Below are 21830 nucleotides of genomic sequence, written 5' to 3'. Positions count from 1 at the left end.
TGAGGATGCTGAGGGTGAATTGGAACTTGGTAATTTTTATATTGATAAGATAGATTACCTTAGACCTTCGTCCTCTAGTGCGTAGTCAACTGACTCAGTCTCATCATAATAAACCCTGCATCGCCGGCTTACTACGGATCACGGGTCTCTTCTCAGAGTGAGAAGTCTACCAATACTCTACCACGCTGGTCAAGTGCGGATTGGTTATACTTTTGAAAACAATAATGGAGAACTTTCAGGCATGCAGGTTTCCTAACGGGTGATATTTAATTATTCAAAACGCTCATAACTCTGAAAAGTTAGAGGTGCGTGCCCGGGATCGAACCTCCAACCTCCGATTAACAGGCGGACATCCTAACCACTAGGCTATCACAGCTTCTCAGTGTAGTGGCTAGCCTATAATGCTACAGATCATGAAATCCCGGATGCCCAGTCAAGTAAATACCTATCGTGCTATCCTCCCAAAGTAGCTTCGTAAATACCAGACGTGTCGTTCTAACACGTCGAGTATTTACGAATATGCGGCCGTCCGCAACACCATAAGCCCAGCCCACACAGTCCTGTCTGTTCTATCCCTAGAGTATTTTTGTAAAATACGAAGCTAGAAGCTCGCAAGCGCTTCTAGAAATCTATTCTATTCTATTCATCATCATGATGATACTGAGCATAGGGGTGGCGATAATTATCATTGACATGAAACAAGTGAAAAAAGTTGTTTACACCACAGTGCGGTGAGTGGCGGTGCGTTTTAAAATTCCGCAAATTTGAATTTTAATCTATCAAAATCCGGTGCGGAAACAATTCCGCAGTGCGCACACTTCTATATAGTTCTTTAATCAACAGATTTTGCGGAAAAAAACGTACGAAAATTTACCGTGGTGCGCGCTAGCTCTAAAGGAAACTCATAAAACCGATTGATTTGCCTGCACGCATTCCGATATTAACTGCACTGTTTCAAGTAGGTAGTACCCAGTAAAAGTTTCAACTGCGCAGTAAATGCAGTTCGCAGTTCGGAATCGAACTCATACTACAATAGAGAGATTGACGGTTGTGAGGATTATAAAAGCATTTGATAGAATTCCAATTCAAATGATCTGCTAGGAAACTGAGACAGTGGTCCGACCGCCGACGATGAACGAGAGACGAGTAGAACTAGAAACTTTTTGAATTATCGTGCAAAATGTCGAAAAAATACCACTGTAATACGGAACCCTCAGTACGCGAACCTGTTTCGCACTTGACCGGTTTTTTTTTTGCAGTTAAAAGTAGATTTGAACTAATAACAGATTATATATAACATCTACCCTACCTTAAATTTTAACTTCTTAATCGGTTCATTCCCGTTGAACCTTAAATAATTATGTACATGGGTATAATTATAATTATGTTGGTATAATTATTGTTTCAAGAATATTCCCCAATTAGTGTCGCCGTAAATTCTACTGCTTTAATTCTGAGTTAAAGAGAAAGTCAAATTTTCTTTGTTTTTGGTTCAAAGCATTAAATGCTTTAATTACGTTTTGAGTAAAATTATTATTTTTTCGTTCAAAAGATCTTTGAACTCTGAACTCTATTTTAGTAATCTAATAAATCAAATCAAAATCAAATAGTTTATTCAAAATAGGTAATCAACGTTCGTTGACCTTTAGCGTCAGTGAGATTTTTTATTTGCAATAGGTATACCATCGTAAATTTTTACAAAATTATAGGATTTTTTATATCTTTTTTCGCGTTTTTTTGTTGCTAGGATCATATCAGCAATCATCAGTACCTACTATCACCTGTCTTCGTTTTTGCCAGCGTTCTGGTTACACGTGGGTTACATCCTGTATAAAAATAGCCCAGCCAATGAAATATATATTCACTAGAGCATAAAAATTGATACGTGAACCACCAATATTGAGATAAGTCAATCGACGTCGTTCTGTTTATCGTGATTCCATTACCCGACGTAAAACGACGCAGTCGCGGGGAAAAGTGTCTAAGAGAAAAAAATTATTTTCGACACTTTATCACACTAATATTATCATACAGGCGAAAATTTGTGTGTATCATATTATTTAAGTGTCTATAAGAAAAAAAAATTTTCGACACTTTATCACACTAATATTATCATACAGGCGAAAATTTGTGTGTATCATATTATTATATCAGTGCAAAAAATCACGTAGATCCGTTGTTCCATTGCGGCGTTATTCTAGAGACAAATAAACCCACTTTCGCATTTTTATGAGATAAATTTTCATTAAGTACGTACCTCTCTTTTATTGGAATGTAATAATATATGAAAAGCCAAATTATGTCAAATCGGAGTAGTTACTAGTTACCTACTTAGCAGTTACGAAATATTATTACGAAAAATAAAAAAAAATAAAAAAAAAGTTAATATACAGCGAGAAGGTATCATTAAAATGTCTGATATAAAGCCAAAAATGTTTTAAAACCCCTTTGATGGTTTTCATCCATGGTTTCAATTACACGAGTTCAAATGTTGGCGTTCATTATAAAGTTTTAATGGTCGGATTATTCGTTAACTAAACTTTCTCAGTTAGAAGTTAAATGATATTAATAGGCGAACATACCTTAACTTTGTTGTTGAAAGGGTTATGAAGCTCGCTGTCCATGTTTATTATGACACTATAAAATTATTTTAACTAAATCAATTAGTAGAAATACCAACATGGTTGCAACTTTCAGCTTCGCAATGTTATCATAACTTTTCAAAATATTAGTATTAATAGTAAATTTGTAGTGCTGTATAATGATAGATGTTCATTTTGCCTACTGTAAACCAAAATCGTTCTTTTTCCCGAGTAATCTTCTACATATAAATATTTAATATTCTATATATAAAAAGAAAAGCTGACTGACTGACTGATCTATCAACGCACAGCTCAAACTACTTACTGGGCGGATCGGGCTAAAATTTGGCAAGCAGATTGCTAGTATGACGTAGACATCCGCTAAGAATCGATTTTTGAAACTTCAACCCCTAAGAAGGTAAAATAGGGGTTTGAAATTTGTATAGTCGCGCGGACGAAGTCGCGGGAATAAGCTAGTTATATCATATATTAGTACTAGCTTAACTCGCGACTTCGTCTGCGTGGACCTACACAAATTTCAAACCCCTATTTCACCTCCTTAGGGGTTGAATTTTCAAAAATCCTTTCTTAGTGAATGCCTACGTCATAATAGCTATCTGCATTCCAAATTTCAACCCGATCCGTCCAGTAGTTTGAGTTGTGCGTTGATAGATCAGTCGGTCACGTTTTCCTTTTTAAAATATATTTAAATAACACTTTCAGCGTGGACAGTACTCTACTCAATGCATCACCGCACACCTTTCAGGCGTGTGCAAGCGACATCAGTCGTCTGTTCGTGTCAGTGAAGTTTTCAGGGATAATGTATTTATATACTATTTCAGCAATAAGCGTTTATATTATACGACAATTCGAGACACACGGTCGCTTGGATGGGCGTGCCGCCTTTTTCGGTAGTTAGTTGATAACTGCCATAACTCAAGCCTCCCGCCAGACGTTTTAGAAAACATTCCTAAATTACTCCGTACCGTAGACCAGTGGGTGTTTGAGGAAGGATCCGGACCGTGGGGCACGCGGGGATCTGCATTTTAGTGGAAGGATAAGGTAGAAAAAAATGTAGGGAGTCAAGAAGGCGCCCCGGGAAAGAGACGTACGGAACGAGCGCCCTCCCAGCCAGCGGATGCCGCCGCATCAGACCCACCACTGGGGTACTACGACAGACCCGTGTCCATCATCCACAGGTCCTCCCGAGGGCTAGGGCTCGCGGGGAGGGCAATTCCCTCTCCACGTTCCCCATCCTCAACATCTTCGTCACCCTATGTTAACTTTCGTACACGTGTCATTGATATTAAAATTTAAAACACATTTCAAATCGAGTTACGTTTTCGCTTGTCAAGTCGAATAAACAAGATTACCATTATAAAAGTTGCAAGCGACGCATTGTCTTTTGTCACAAACTCGATCTCTATTCTCTGTAGCTTTTAAGATGTACAGAACTTGTACTTGACTCGAATCTGTAGTAATAAATTGAATTTGAGAATGTCTAGACTTGACGCGGCTTTTGTGAAAAACGAAGAAGCAATAAGCCTCAATAGTTCAACGGTTAAAGGAACGGACTGAATTCTGAAAGGTTGCCGGTTCAACCCAACCCGTTTCCCTATTGTCGCACCTTCTCCTAGCACAAGCTTAAATAACTAAAGAACTCGGTTAAATTTTTTGTCCATAATTAACACACCTTGACTTGTGCAGCCCATTTTGTATTCATTGATGGTTTTTTAACGGTAACCGTAGCGTAACTTTAATCGTCTGTCATTCAATAAAAACTTTCCCGGTAGATTAAATCACATAGTTAGCCATGGCAGCCATTTACTATTAGGTAACATTATAAAGATAAAATGGCACTTTGACTGACCAATAAATTGAGCGGCTTGATTAATGACGGGAATGTTTGCCCCAATAAAACCTTCATAACGAATTATTGTGAGTTTGGCTTCGACTACTTATTTGTACTGAGAACTTTAGGAGGAAAAAATATTTGCTCAATGTCTTGGCAAATATTTGGCCTCCCATTCATTGTCTATCTCTCTATATAGATTACATCTACTTCATAATACTCATCCAATCTATTCTAATGGTAAGTAAATAATAATTACACCTACATGATTTACATGATACAGTTTGTTACATAAACGTTTCCTACATCAGTTACTGAGCCCAAATTAATTTTGAATCAAACCTTGCAAATTATTTTGTAGGTAATTATCTACTTACTTCCATTAAATGTTTTTTTCTAGGTGCCGATAAGCGGCATGGAAAATATTTTACTTTGTAAAACAGTTTCTTTTATATAATTTACTAGCTTATGCTCGCGACTTCGTCCGCGTGGACTAGGTACACAAATTTCAAACACCTATTCCTCTCCCTTGAGGTTTGAATTTTCAAAAATCATACATCTAGCTATCTGCATGCCAAATTTGAGCCCGATCCGTCCTGTAGTTTGAGCTGTGCGTTGATAGATCAGTCAGTCAGTCAGTCAGTCAGTCAGTCACCTTTTCCTTTTATATATTTAGATTACTAATTCCTACCCATAATACAATAATTGCGAAAGTGTGTTTATTTGTTGGTTTTTCTTTCAATCACGTCGCAACGGAGCAACGGATCTACTTGATTTTTTTGCATGGGTATAATTATTAAAGAACTGGAAAAGTGACACTAATGTCACTTATAATGGAGAGTGTTCCGAAGAGTGGTTTGATCTCATTCCACCCTCCTTTTTCTACAACCGCACCGCACGCCACCGCAATCAATTCCACCCTCACTACCTAGGTTTCTGGAGCACTTCGACCACCCGTGCCAGATCCTTTTTTCCACGCACATGCAAACTGTGGAATCAACTCCCTTCGGCGGTGTTCCGTTTAGATTACAATATGGGGTTATTCAAGGGGCGGACCAACAAATTCCTAAAAGGCCGGTAACGCATCGGCGGCGGTTCCCCTACTGCAAATGTTCATGGGCGGCGGTAATCACTTAACATCTGGTGACCCGCCTGCTCGTTTGCTCGCTATGTCAATTTAATAAAAAAACTTATTTTTAGGCTACTTTTTATCCTGGAAAATCAAAGAGTTCCCACGGGATTTTAAATACTCAAATCCACGAGGACAAAGTCGCTGGCAACAACTAGAACAATAAAAATAAAATAAAATAAATAAATAATTGAAATACCCTTAAGAAAAGCCCAATAGATAATACTGGTAAGTAGGTACTTTATTTTCATTATTTTTCATTAAAAATATTGATACAAAACAAGTATCCTCCACAATAGCTCATTATAACGTTGTTTGAAGTGCTTGTCTTTTTGCCCTCGTTCATGTTATATCGATGTCATCTCCGGATCGACCGACGCTGAAGGGCGCTTGACCCAGAATCACTATATAGAATAGAATAGAATATATTTTATATAGAATAATATAGAATAGAATAGAATATATTTTATGGGGGTGGTGGTTTTTGTGGGTTGTATGGTACTGTACACCTCATGGTGTATTTTGCCTTATTTAACAAATTAGTACGTTAAGTAGTTTTAGTTTTAGTAACCAACTAGCTTATGCCCGCGACTTCGTCCGCGTGGACTGCACAAATTTTGAACCCCTATTTTACACCCTTAGGGTTGATCTTTAACTATGAAATTTTAACATATGAGCTTAATAAAATATGTCATACTGCTAATTGCATAAAATATTAACTACAAAACAAAACTTCTTTATAGACACTTCAAAACTGTCAGACTTTCATACAAACTTCAAACCCCTATTTTACCCCTTTAGGGGTTGCATTTTGAAGAATCCTTTCTTAGCGGACGCCTACGTTATAATAGCTATCTGCATGCCGAATTTCAGCGTGATCCGTCCAGTAGATTGAGCTGTGCGTTGATAGATCAGTCGGTCAGTCAGTCAGTCACCTTTTCCTTATATAAATATAGATTTCAAGAAGAAAAGTTGTAAGTGATCATTTTTCGTCCTCATTCATGTTATATCGATGTCATCTCCAGATCAGGGGCGGCGCTTGACCCAGAATCACTCGGTGACATGGCGTTAACGAATGCCTTAATGGAGTATAGCCAAGCATCACAGCCTTAGCTATGGAATCTTATGGTGTATTTTGCCTGATTGACGAATTAAGAAGTACGTTATTAGTTTTCGTAATCAACTTCAAAAAAAAGGGTTTTAAGTGATCTTGTTTCACCCTCGTTCATGTTGTATCGATATCATCTCCGGATCGGGGTACACAAGGGCCGACGTTGAAGGGCGCTTGACCCAGAATCAAGCGGTGACATGGCGTTAACGAACGTCTTAACGGGGTATATCCTGACTTGATTATGACATATACATACTATGCAACATGGTTGTTGTTCCTGGACGTATGGATACAATATTACGGTACATAGCTTTTAGTTTTTATAATTGACTTCAGAAAAGGAATATTTTAAGTGCATTTGTTTGTTGAAATTTATGGGGTAAGTACTAGCTTATTCTCGCGACTTCATTCGCGTGGACTATACAAATTTCAAACCCCTATTAAGTACACCACCTTAGGGGTTGAATTTTCAAAAATCCTTTCTTAGCGGATGCGTACGTCATAATAGCTATCTGCATGCCAAATTTCAGCCCGATCCGTTCAGTAGTTTGAGCTGTGCGTTGATTTTGCCTGACTTAACGAACGATATTAGTTTTAGTAGACCTTGTTTCACCCTCGTTCATGTTGTATCGATGTCATCTCCAGATCGGGGCCGACACTGAAGGGCCAACGGTGAAGGGCGCTTGACCCAGAATCACTCGGTGACATGCCGTTAACGAACGTCTTATGGTACGATAACACCTAACGAGTACAGTGGCGAGTCAGTGTCCTCGGCTGAGTACTCGTATCGGTTGGTATAAACACTTTCTCAGCCAGAACACTGTCTCGGCCGAGTGTCATTTTACTGTCTCGCTTAACTACTCGGTAGGTGTAATCGTACCATTAACGGGGTATATCCTGACTTGATTATACCACAGCCTAAGCTATATGCTTCATGATGTATTTTTGATTGACGTATCAGTACGCTTAGTACGACATTTTATGTCTCACCAACGTTGATAGTATTCGAGTGTCGAAACACTTCCACGTTATTGGATTAAACTTAAACTAGATCTTAACTGCCATGTTTTAAATTCTAGCAACGTCGCGTTGGTGAGACGTAAAATCTTATACTAAGCGTACTGACCTATGTAGTTTTTAGTTTTCGAAACTGACTTCAAAAAGAAAAGTTTTAAATGATCTTTTTTCGCCCTCGTTCATGCATTACCGATGCCATCTCTAGATCGGGAAACACAAGGGTCTGCATTGGAGAGCGCTTGACCTAGAATCACTCGGCAACTGGCGTTAAAAAATGTCTTAACTAGATAGGTATATCCTGACTTGATTATATTATATACTAGCTTGTGCTTGCGACTTCGTTCGCGTGGACTACACAAATTTGAAACCTCTATTTCACCCCCTTAGGGCTTGAATTTTCAAAAATCCTTTCTTAGCGGATGCCTAGGTCATAATAGCTATCTGCATGCAAGATTTCAACCCGATCCATCCAGTAGTTTGAACTGTGCATTGATAGATCAGTCAGTCACCTTTTCCTTTTAGACTACGAGTAAATTAAAGAGAAAACGGCGTAAAAAGTCGATTTAGAAAGGTCTCTTCCATAGTTAGTTTAGGTAGTCCCTCTACATAAAATGTGATCGCGAGAGAATTGGCACATTACCGCCCCCTTTATGACGTAATACGATTCACCAAGATAGGCCCTCGGAGATGGGCTTGTCTATCAAATCCATACTAATATTATAAATGCGAAAGTGTCTGTCTGTCTGTCTGCTAGCCTTTCGCGGCCTATCCATTCAACCGATTTTAACGAAATTTGGTACAGAGATAGCTTGCATCCCGGGGAAGGACATAGGCATAGGCGGGTTTTTATCCCGGAAAATCAAAGAGTTCCCACGGGATTTTTAAAAACCCAAATCCACGCGGACGAAGTCGCGAGCATCATCTAGTTCAATATAAAAGGACTGATAGAGCAAAATATATTACCTAGAGAGTAATCGCTAAAATTATATTATAATCGTACAAGTAGAATCCCTTAGCCATGGATGTTCTATCATAGTCGTAGTCATTCATGGCTATGCGACTATGTTATATTATAAGTAGTATTCTTTACATATTTTACCCCCTTAGGAGTTGAATTTTCAAAAATCCTTTCTTAGCGGATGCCTAGGTCATAATAGCTATCTGCACGCCAAATTTCAGCCCGATCCGTCCAGTAGTTTGAGCTGTGCGTTGATAGATCAGTCAGTCACCTTTTTCTTTTAGACTACGAGTAAACTAAAGAGAAAACGGCGTAAAAAGTCGATTTAGCAAGGTCTCTTCTATAGTTAGCTTAGGTAGTCCCTCTACATAAAATGTGATCGGGAGAGAATTGCCACATTACCCCGTCCCCTTTGTGACGTAATACGATTCACCAAGATAGGCCTTCGGAGATGGGCTTGTCTATCAAATTCAATATAAAAGGACTGATAGAGCAAAATATATTACCTAGAGAGTAATCGTTAAGATTATATAATCGTATAAGTAGAATCCCTTAGCCATGATTGTTCTATCATAGTCGTAGTTATTCATGGCTATGGGACTATTATATTATAGTAGTATTTTTTACCAGTTAATGATAATTAGATTGCCATTTTTTTGTTTCTATAAAACTGACAGTAAGTAATCTATAAGTACTAACGTTTATTTCTCTATTTAAATAAATTAACATAAAAATATTCAATAGAAATTACCCTATAAGTATTTATCTTAAAAAAACCGAGCCAAGTGCGAGTCAGGCTCGCGCAACAAGTGTTCCGTACTACAGTCGTATTTTTTCGACATTTTGCATGATAATTCAAAAACTATGATGCATAAAAATAAATAAAAATTTGTTATAGAATGTACAGGTGAAGACCTTTCATAATATGATACCACCCACTTGATATAGTTATCTTAACCTCGAAAATTGAAAATACTAATTATTATTTCATGATCACAATTTAATTTTTTTGTGTGATGTAATCACAAATTCACGAGTTTCCCCTGCACACTCGCACGTCACCCGCACTCGCCCGCACCGGGTTAGCGCGGGGGCTGTGTTGGTGTGCGGGGCGTTCCCTCCCCGATTGCCATTTCGACCTGTTGCTGACCGTACCTACGTTTCGTTTACGAAATGTACGCAAGGAAACCTCACATCCGGTTTAAAAATATAATTTGCAAACAGCATAATAATTTATCTAACACTAGACTGAAAACAAACTGTAGGATATTTTCAGCGCAGAAAAATTACGAGCGTTTAGGTCATTACGCGTGAAATCAAATATACACAAATTCTACATCTTACTTATTTAACATCTAAATACGAATTGCTGGTATATTATATTTGTTTCTTTAACTCATCGTCGGTTCACTACAGAGCATAGATCTCCTCTCAGAATGAGAATGGTTTGGTCATAGACTCTACCACGCTGGCCAAGTGCAGATTAGCAGACTTCACACACTATTAAGAACATGGTGGAGAACTCTCAGGCATGCAGGTTTTCTCACGATGTTTTTTTCACCGTTGAAGCAAGTGATATTTAATAAACGCACATTAGCTTGGAAAAGTTAGATGTACCTAATTCTAAAAAAAAAACTATAAATTCTTTGGCATCCCAAAATCTCTTGTAAAACCTGCGCTTAACGACATGTAAAGAAATAATTGTAACAATTGAAAGGTTTAAAAATCTTAAAATTTATATTGATTTCTTTTTGTAGCATAATATATTTTTGATATTTGAAAGGTATTGTTATGATTTCAAGTGTTTCTGGTTCAAGCGCACTCCACTATAAATTCCTGTATGGCATTCTGGTTTGAAGATAAAATCGATATAGCACGAACAAGGGCAAAAATTACTTACTTTTGAATCAATAAACCAAATATATTTTATTACTAGCTGATGCCAGCGACTTCGTACGCGTGGATTTAGGTTTTAAAAATCCCTTGGAAACGCTTTGATTTTCTGGGGTAAAAAGTAGCATAATTATGTCACTCTCCAGGATTTTAACTATACAAATGCAAAAAATCACGTCAATCCGATGCTCCGTTACGACATGATTGAAGGACAAACCAACAAGCAAACACACTTTCACATTTATTAGGGATAGTGATTTACCAGTGAACAAGAGCGGTAAATACATCCTCTCAAAACGAATCAGTCTTAGAATGGATTTCTGTTATCTATGATGGACAGAGGCATATCTAGCCCTTGTGGCGCCCGTGTGCAACCAGTACCCTGGCGCCCTCTAGTCTAGTAGGAGCAGGGTCAAAATGGAATACTAACAGTTATATTTTCAAACGGAAATTCGGATGCAAATGGTGCAATTTTAAATGATGACGGCGTCGGCCATAACACGAGCACAGGGTCTTTGAGAGCGCCGGCATCGACGCATCTTTGGAGGTGTCGCATTAGAGGGCGCTCGGCGCCCCCTTAGACCCGGCGCCCGTGTGCGCCGCACACCCTGCACCATAGGTAAAGACGCCTCTGATGATGGATATTGGATACCAAGATCCATTTAATGGAAACACTGGGTAAATAGGTATATTCGAAAACGCGGGTCGCAGTGGCCTGGCCAAAGTAAACGCGGGTCGCAGTGGCCTGGCCAAAGTGAACGCGGGTCGCAGTGGCCTGGCCAAAGTGAACGCGGGTCGCAGTGGCCTGGCCAAAGTAAACAGAAGCACTATTGCTTATTTATTGATGCGTCCGTAATATCCGATCATCGGACCCGTTTTACGATGCATTTATGCTAATCCCCCTTGCATCATGCTCATGAAATTGTTGCAGTTTGAGAAAGTTACAATCTATTACAATTTACCATTGAATTAAATCAGTACCTACCTATAGTAGAGCTATTTCATAAAAACATGTTCTAAAGCTGTCAAAGTTATTATATTTTCGAAGAATATTAGCCATGTTAAATGACTAATATTCCCCTTTCCTCTCCAACTAAGCGTCAGGTTTGTGCTAGGAGTAGGTACGACAATAGTGTAACGGGCGGGGTTTGAACCGTCGACCTTTCGGTTTTCAGTCCACTCCTTTACCCGTTGAGCTATTGAGGCTCAACAAAAACAAAAAAAATTGCACTTACATAATATACATGGGCAATTTTTAAGCAATTTGTTGCTCACCATCACGTATGGATCAATCTGGAGCAATAGGTGTAGCAATGTGGAGCAATTATTTTGCATAATATTGTTGAAAATTTCAGGTATTGCTGGGTATGGCAGTAAATTGCTTCATGTGGTCGTGATGTCATAATTGACTAAATTGCCTGGAATTGAGTAATTTCAATTACCCGTGTAAGCGTACCTTAGGGGGTAAAATAGGGATTTGAAATTTCTGTATCTCCATAAGCTAGTATAAATATACCCTGCTCAGACCTGGGCGCGTTTAAAACCCTCGAAGCTTTAGTTGTAAGTTTTGCAAATTCAGCAAGTAACAATCAGAAAGTGTATTACAATAATACCCCATCTGTATAAATGATTTGAGTTTGAGCTTTAGTGCTCATGATATATACAGATATGCAACTAGCGTTCCCCTCAGTCCCTCTCGCTCAAGCAGAGGTATTTACTTGTGAAATGTTATTCTGTCTATTTTACGTTCGCTTCGGCTATTGTAGCCTAGTATACTGCAACCCACCATTGCACAAGAACTTCAAAAACAAAAAACAACAAAACAAATTAATTATTTCTTTAAAATACTTGAGTCAACATAACCTCACTTCGCGTTGTTTTCCAAAGTCTCACGTACAAATAAATTTTGGCAAACAAAAAAAAGTGGCCACGGTGATAAGGACAACAACAATCATTTTGTCACGTTCTAATAAGAGCTTAAATGAATTTAGCTATCTCGCTCTAACAGTAACAGTCACATTAGGGCTACTTCTAAAGGTATTTATTCTGAGGCTCATGTGCATAATGGAACTTTGTTTTGTCCACAGATAAAATCAAAAAGAAATATGCATCCCTTGGCGACAGCGTGGTGGTGGTCAAGCTGGAGCGGTCGAAGGTCGGGCTGGGGCTCAGCCTGGCGGGGCACAGGGACAGGAGCCGGATGGCGGTGTTCGTCTGTGGGATGAACCCAGCGGGTTCGGCTGCGAAGTCCTCCCCTCCTATCAAAATAGGGGATGAGATTTTGGAGGTAATTTGTTACAAGTTTTTTTATTTTTTATAAAGAATATTAGCCAAGTTAATTACTAACTAATATTCCCCTTTTCCCTCCAATTAAGCGTAAAGCTTGTGCTAGGAGTAGGTACACTAGGTAGGTACGACAATAGTGCAAGGGGTGGGATTTGAACCGGCGCGGCGGCGCGGCGACCTTTCGGTTTTCAGTCCGCATTTGTCAGTTCACTCACACATTCAAAGTTGCTCAGCGAGCTATGGAGAGGGCTAGTTGGGAGTTTCCTTGAGGTATAAGATTCGAAATGAGGAGATCCGCAGGAGAACCAAGGTCACTGACATGGCCCAAACTATTGGCAAACTGAAATTTAATGGCAGTGGGCAGGTCATGCCTGTCGTAGAGGCGACAAGGTCACTTTAGATGAAGATTACATAAGTCTGTCAGTCAGTCAGTCACCTTTTCTTTTTATATGTATACTTAGATATTTCGGTTTTTGTACTACGTATGGGTTTGAGTCGACCAAAAGCTAGACAGTCAGTCTGAAAAAGCAGATAATGTTTCGGTCGTTATCCCCGCTCGGCATTCACTCACTTGCAGCGAACTAATCCGTCTTGTTCTCGCGTTATGTTGCTACTGTATCGCTGGGTGCTGGCACCTCGCCAACGTTCTGACACTTAGGGCTCCTTCACATTGCGACGCTTTTTACAACACGCTACCAGAGCTAACTGCATGCCAAATTTGCCAAATGCCAATGCCAATACCAAATCGGGATCGGTCAGATGCAGCTTCTTCCAGCTTCGAACCCCCAAAAACCCTTATGTCAATTTGACTCTTTGACGTCAATCCACCAACCTCTAGGTCTTACGAACAAATAAACAGGCAGACAGACACACTTTCGGATTTGTAATCACTACCTCACTAGTCACTACCCATATTATAAAAGCGAAACTGTGTTTGTTTGTTGGTTTATTGGTTTGTTGGTTTGTCCTTCAATCATGAATGGGTATAGTTAAAGACCTGGAGAGTGGCATAGGCTACTTTTTATTCCGGAAAATCAAAGAGTTCCCATGGGATTTTTAAAAACCCAAATATAGATATAAGGGACGTAACAAATTTTTAACCCATTGTATCACATCCTTATGCGTGACCTAGCAAAAACTTTCAATGTTGCCGAGATCGTTTATATTTTTTTTCTCTCGAGAAAAATATGCCATTTAATGTTTTTTTGTTTATAAATAAAATTCTTTTATTCTCTGTTGAAAGCAGGAAAACAACACTTTGTATTTAAAAATAAACTTCAGGTTTGGCAAATGAGTTTACGAGTTGTGTTTTTATTTGGCGAAAAATTTGCATTACGCCATTTTCTCAGCGCAATCTTCTAAATATATAAAAGGAAAAAGTGGCTGTCTATTCCTCCGTCTGTCTGTCTGTCTGTTAACTTTTCACGGCCCATTGTTTAACCGATTTCAACGAAAGGTACAGAAATAGCTGATCTACTCGTAGGTCTCGCAAGCATCTTAATTAAAAACCTGTGTCAATCAGAAGTATAGGTCCCTACCTAACGTGCGTACGTACATATTTAAAAAACCGGCCAAGTGCGTGTCAGACTCGAGCGCCGAGGGTTCCGTACTCGGGTATTTTTTCGAAATTTTGCACGATAAATCAAAAACTATTATGCATAAAAATAAATAAAAATCTGTTTTAGAATGAACAGGTAAAGCCCATATGATACCCCACTTGGTATAGTTATCTTACTTTAAAAGTAAACACATTTTTAATATTTTTTTGTGATGTAACCAGAAATTCACGGTTTTCGGATTTTTCCCCTTACGTGTGCTATAAAACTTACCTTTCTACCAAATTTCATGATTCTAGGTCAACGGGAAGTACCCTAGAGGTTTCTTGACAGACAGACAGATAGCCAACAAAGTGATCCTATAAGGGTTCCTTTTTAGGGTTCCGTACCTCAAAAGGAAAAACGGAACCCTTATAGGATCACTTTGTTGTTTGTCTGTCTGTCTGTTTGTCTGTCTGTCTGTCTGTCTGTCTGTCTGTCTGTCTGTATGTCCGCCTGTCTGTCAAGAACTACAGGGTACTTCCCGTTGACCTAGAATCATGAAATTTGGCAGGTAGGTAGATCTTATAGCTGACATTTGGGGAAAAATCTGAAAACCGTGATTTAGGGTTAGATCACACAAAAAAAAAAAATTGTGGTCATGAACTAATAATTAGTATTTTCAACTTTCGAAGAGAGTGACTATATCTGGGGTATATATGGGGTATGAGGGTATCATATGAAAGGTCTTCACCTGTACATTCTAAAACAGATTTTTATTTATTTTTATGCATCATAGTTTTTGAATTATCGTGCAAAATGTCGAAAAAATACGACTGTAGTACGGAACCGTCATTGCGCGAGCCTAACTCGCACTTGGCTGGTTTTTCCTTTTAAGGTACAAATACCCTAAAAATAAAGAACCTACCTAGGTAATATTATAAATTACTAAATAATATTGAAAGGCTTAGCAATTTTTTTTTTACTAACAAAATACGAAGCCCTTGTTATAAAGTAAACATGTTTAGTAATAATATATGCGACGGATAAACAAAATTGCCATTTTTTCTAGACACGCTGTCGTTACGGCGTTGCTATTAAATTTTGTTAGGCTTTATGATGAGCCGCAACACCCCTTTTTGTCGCCCGTCGTAAGGAAGTTTTATGCAGGGATAGGGATATGGGATAATGTAAAAAGTTTTATGCTTTTCATTCTTACATACATTGAAAATCTATCTCTATAGTACATAAAAATGAATCGCTGAATGTGTTGCTGATCGCAAATCTCGAGGACAGCTAAACCGATTTCGCTAATTCTTTTTTTAATAATATTCCTTGATGGTTCTTACGGAGAGAAAAAATTAACAAAATTGGCCGAAAAAGTCTAAAAACTACGCTTTTCTATATTCCCATACAAAAGATTCGTAATACTTAATACTTAAAAGTCAATTTGAACTTTAATACCATACCATAGGCGGGACGAAGTTCGCCGGGTCAGCTAGAATTATATAAAACGAAAAGGTGACTTACTGACTGCTCTATCAACGCACAGCTCAAACTATTGGACGGATCGGGCTGAAATTTGGGATGCTGTTATGACGTAGACATTCACTAAGAAAGGGTTTTTGAAAATTCAACCTCGAATGGGGTAGTAATATAAGTGTTTGAAAGTGTAGGTAGTCCACGCGGACGAAGTCGCGGAAACAAGCTCGTACTTATATAAGTAGCTACACATTACAAAATAACAGTTATATTATGATCCGTATGAGGTACGTATCCTGCTTTCCAACTATCCTCAGACTCTTTACGCACTGAATGAACTTTATCTGAATGAGGAGGTTTCCAGGCAACGTTCGAGAAAATTTTCATAGATGGCGCTGAAAACTTCCACCACTAAAGATGAAAAATAATACCTATATCTATATCATACTATGCTTTAAATTTTTAAATTTAAATCGGATGCGAAATTAATTAATTACCTACTTCTATTATAGTTCACAAATTTTGTGGGGAAGAAACGTAAGGAAAATTGCAGTGCATGCTAGCTCTTACTCTTCATCTATGTCATTGATTGACACGACCTAAACATTAAAGCATAGATCATATAGATAAAGGTATTATTTTTCATCTTTAGTGGTTGTATAATTCAGTGCCATCTATGAAAATTTTCTCGAACGTTGCCTGGAAATCTCCTCATTAGCGACCATAGTACTTACTTTATCTATGTTACCTACTATTTGTATTTTGTTGCGCATTAGATCCGAATTTCGTCTTACGGTTTCGAAAACCGATTAGGTGTAGTGTTGAATAAAAATATAGCTGCCTGGCGGTGTGTTTTATTCGAATGCTTTTTAACTCACGCTAAAAAAGCTCATCTCATCAGGTCTAAAAAGCTTATGCTCCTACAATATTGGGTCTGAATCAAATACTTTGGTTTCTACTTCGTCTCCTGAACTGTTGAGTTATTGAGGGAAGTTTTTGTAAAATGTTCTGTAAGTGGCCCAATTTTTTCCCCCATTCTCCCCGCGTGGATGTCGAATAATGTGCCAAACATTTGCCCTAGTTGTAATAAATGAAATGTTAAGCAATCTTTTTGCTGCCCAGATATATTTCGCTCAGAGAAATGCGACCAAGAATTTGGTTTTTATTGCTGACACACTTTTTGTCGTCGTCGTCACCAGCCGATAGACGTCCACTGCTGGACATAGGTCTATTTTGGGATTTCCGACCTCGGTCTTGCGCTGCCTAGTCAAGAGCGAATCGCACTCGCACACGATGGATTCCGTACCATCGTACAAGAAATAACAGTTTTTTTCAATATTCATGGCGACCATGTTAAAGCATAATAAAAATACACATTTTGTTACAACTCTCGACATAGAAGAAGCTGCATACCATATAGAAAAGTTTATACATCAATCAAGATGGAAAGTGTGCCTGTCTGTCAGTTACCTTTTCGCGGCCCATCCGTTTAACGTCATCGGGTCGCGGGAATCATCTAGTCTAATATAAATGTAATATGAGATAATATGATACTTCTGAAAATAATAAATCACATTGTTTCTCCGTAAAGTAAATACGCTGAAACAGAAGTAATGATCACAACATCCCGCGCTTTGTCCCGCTTATTTACTGTCTTATCTTAATTATGTCGCTTAGAAAATCTGAACAGAAATAGCCTAGTGGTTCAGACGAGGATTCGATTCTGGGTACCCACCTCGATTTATTTTTTCAATTATTATGTGTGACTTATGCAATTGGGTATTTGCCTAACTACATCCAAAATAAATTAATTCTCAATGATTATTAAATAAAGGGTCTTCCAAAATATGTAAAATCCACCTCCTTTGTTAGTTTTAAGTGTGATAACCATTTTAAATTATCGATTAAAGTAAAAAAGTATACGTCATTATGATGTTACGTCACATTCCAGTATTTATTAGAATATCGCATACTAAGTGCGCGTTTTGACGTTTGATAAAAGTTGCTGATTAGACTAGTTGTCAAATACCGTATTAAATACCACTTGCTATAACGGTGAACGAAAACATAGTGATGAAACTTGCATGCCTGAGAGTTCTTCATAATGTTCCCAAAGGTGTGTGAAGTCTACCAATCCGCACATGGCTAGCGTGGTAGACTATGGCCAAATCCCTTCTCATTCTGAGAGGAGACCCGTGCTCAGTAGTGAGCCGGCGATGGGTTAATCCTGATGATGATATTGTGATAATAAGTACAAGACGATCACAACATCCCGCGCTTCGTTGTTTGCAGCAAAGTGGATATTGCTCGTTATATTATTTGTCCCTCTTATTTACTGTCTTGTCTTAATTATTAAGGGGAATCTGAACAGAAATAGAATCTATTTGATTTATTTTCCGTTAATTACGAATGCGAAAATACAAAATTCCAATACCTTTTAATTCAATTCATTCTATTTTATAGGCTTTTATATGCTATTTTGAATTATAACTTTTAAATTAATTATCGGTTCGAAACAGCGATTAGAGTAAATATAATACCTAGTACCTACCTACTATACGACAATAATTAATTAGTGCGATCAATAAATAATTTTATTATGAATGACAATACAATGACAAGACCTAATACTAATTACAATTTTAAAGCTTCTCTAACAGAAATATGTGACATTTTAAATACCTACCTTTTTGAGCGCTGTGGTCTTAATAGTAGGGAGGTCCCGGGTTCGATTCCTGGCAAGGGGTTTGGAATTTTATAATTTCTAAATTCCTGGTCTGGTCTGGTGGGAGGCTTCGGCCGTGGCTAGTTACCACCCTACCGGCAAAGCCGTGCCGCCAAGCGATTTAGCGTTCCGGTACGATGCCGTATAGAAACCAACGGGGTATGGGTTTAATAAAAACTGCCATACCCCTTCCAGGTTAGCCCGCTATCATCTTAGACTGCATCATCACTTACCACCAGGTGAGATTGCAGTCAAGGGCTAACTTGTATGAAAAAAAAAAAACCTACTTACTTGAAATTTTGTAATTGTTAACATATAATAAGTTTTGAAATATTACATAGTATAAATAATTATTGTATGCTATACTTTCCAATCTTGAACTGAAATTGTAACTTAAAATAACTATGTATCGAAGTTTAATGACGTAATATTATGATTTATATAGTATAATGTACAAATGTTATATTTTGCAATGCCCTGACGGGGCTTCATGTTGTAATATTGTAATATTATATATGTTATGATGTAAGACATGAATGCAAATAAATAAAGAATAAGAATAAATAAACAATGGTTCGAAGCTAATCGGGCATACTCCGGCGAGTTTTAGTTGTCACATTTTTTTATAGGTATATCTATTTTGAAACTAGCTGCCCCGGCGAACTTCGTACCGCCTAACAGTCAATTAAAATTTTCAATTTTTTCTCTCTATAAGAACCATCCTCGTACTTCAAGGAATATTATAAAAAAAGAATTAGCGAAATCGGTTCAGCTGTTCTCGAGATTTGCAATCAGCAACACATTTAGCGATTCATTTTTATAAAGAGAAGACTAGCTGATGCCCGCGACTTCGTACGAATGGATTTAGGTTTTAAAAACTCATTGATTTTCTGGGATAAAAAGTAGCCTGTCACTCTCCAGGTCTTAAACTACTTAATGCAAAACATCGATCCGTTGCTCCGTTGCGACGTGATTGAAGGACAAACTAACAAACCAACAAACAAACACACTTTCTCATTTATTATAATATGGGTAGGTACTGGTGATTATTGTAATTCCCACTTCCAAACAAACATTGAAAGCGGATGTTATAATCATAATTTTGTTTTACATCGTATTTATTTTTGGAACGAAACAATATGTTCGAGATGTGCTAAATGTGAGACTTTACGATCTTCTTCAAGCAGGAAAGTGGCTTAAACTCAAAAATCTTAAAAAAAACTGTTTTTTAGGGTTCCGTACTGTTAAGATGAAAACCACTTTGATATACTTTTAACATACTTTTAATCACTGTTTCTTATTTAATTAATTTACAAGTCGGTACAATGAACTATTCATATCCCGAGCGTCCCATAGAGTCTAGAGTCTATCCAAACCATGATCCAAACCATAGACTCTTAGAGAAATGTCAGAGGGTGCTAGGCAGTGTGCAGACTATCAACATTAGTCCTCTTACACACTATAAACAATCCGCCTAACAGTACCTCAAAAGGAAAAACGGCACCCTTCACTTCGTTGTCTGTCTGTCTGTCAAGAAACCTTATATGGTACTTCCCGTTGACCTACAGTCATGAAATCTGGAGCGGATGGAGCAACGGATCCACGTGATTTTTCGCATGGATATAGTTGAAGACCTGGAGAGTGTCATAGGCTACTTTTTATCCCGGAAAATCAAAAAGTTCCCACGGGATTTTTAAAACCTAATTCCACGCGGACAAGTCGCGGGCATCAGCTAGTTGTTCATCAGATTCGCGCATCAGATTCAGACATCCGCATCCGCATCAATTAATGCGGAGCTTTTGTGGATGTGAATGGCGCGTGCCTCGCGCGTGTTTGCTAGTTGATATAGGTACTTCTTTCGCTAACTGACCAATCAAAAAATTTTTTTACAAAAAAAATAAAAACCGTTTCGCGCAGCTAAAGCTAATTGGCACCGACCCCAAAAAATATTATTATGGAACTATATTAACTCTTGTATACATAATATATTCGGTAATAAATTAAATTATTTTTCAATTTTTAGTGTTTGTGTATCGAAGTCGGTTTTTATTTTTTTAGGTAAATTTTTTTTATTTTAGTGGCCCCATGGAATTATGCTATGACTGGTTAAAAATCTACTGTTTACTAAGCTATTACACTGATCGCGAGCAATTTACTCTTATCCGTTGAGGAGTTCCAGTATCTATCTTCGAAGATGTTCATCAGATCTTCACCAAATTTAAATGGGACCAACTTTGAAGTATACCCTTTCAAACAAAAAAAGAATTTTCAAAATCGGTCTAGGCGTCTTCGAGTAATCGGGGAACATACATAAAAAAAAAAAAAAGATTCCGACGAATTGAGAACCTCCTCCTTTTTTGAAGTCGGTTAAAAAGTGTACAATGGTACCCAACCAGGGTGTTACAGATAGTCGCACCCGCATCCGGAAATGCGGAACATTCGCATTAATTCAGACATCCGTATCCGCATCCGCGGATGTCATCCGTAACAATCCTGGTTAGAACATCCGACCTTTACGATTTCAGTCCGCTCCTTTAACCGTTGAGCTATCGAGGCCTCATGTTATGTGCTTTGGCGCAATTTTTTAATGAGATGTGGTCATTGTGCGCGAGCCTTTACGATTCAATCATGCACGTTAACCAGAAATAGTTTCATTGCGTTAGCTATCACGTTCATGTCGATCAAGAGATCTTGGTGCCAAGTTATAGGGAAAGAGCGGATGCTTTGAGAGTTTAACCCGGGTTTCTGAAAACTCTTTAGGTTTTTTGGACTAAGTCAACACACCGACGAAACTTTAAAGCTTCTAAAGATCTATACTTAACCTTCTCGATCATGTCTTTTTTTAAATAGATATAGCGAGCAAACGAGCAGGCGGGTCACCTGATGTTAAGTGATTACCGCCGCCCATGAACATTTGCAGCACCAGAGGAGCCACCGATGCGTTGCCGGCCTTTTAGGAATTTGTTGGTCCGCCCCTTGAATAACCCCATGTTATAATCTAGTAGGAACACCGCCGATGGGAGTCTCAACTGTCAAGCCATAATTCATACCTTGCATGTATAGTATGGTACCTACTGCTGGTAATACTGACCTTTACAGCGCCACCGGTGGGTTTGGCGCGAAGCGCTCGCCAGAAGTTTGGGTTTGAGCCCCAGGGCTCGACGACATCGAAGGGCAACGTCGTCCTAAGGGCGCCTCCTGTGAGACTCGGACCTCAGCTAAGGATGAACTTAGATTGTTGTTCGGTACCCTCATTCCGC

At 38.4% G+C, this 21830-nt stretch overlaps 1 protein-coding gene across 1 annotated transcript in view; it reads left to right on the top strand.

Moving 5' to 3' along the window:
• Positions 1 to 21830, top strand: part of LOC117984082 (multiple PDZ domain protein-like) — a 144502-nt gene that overhangs the window by 98450 nt on the left and 24222 nt on the right. Inside the window, exon 25 of the mRNA XM_069500024.1 lies at positions 12630 to 12829. Within this exon, the coding sequence (XP_069356125.1) occupies positions 12630 to 12829 (200 nt within the window). The remainder of the gene's footprint in view (positions 1 to 12629; positions 12830 to 21830) is intronic.

Source organism: Maniola hyperantus, chromosome 7 (assembly GCF_902806685.2).
Source record: "Maniola hyperantus chromosome 7, iAphHyp1.2, whole genome shotgun sequence".
NCBI lineage: Eukaryota > Metazoa > Arthropoda > Insecta > Lepidoptera > Nymphalidae > Maniola > Maniola hyperantus.
This window is presented reverse-complemented; position numbering and strand designations above follow the sequence as displayed.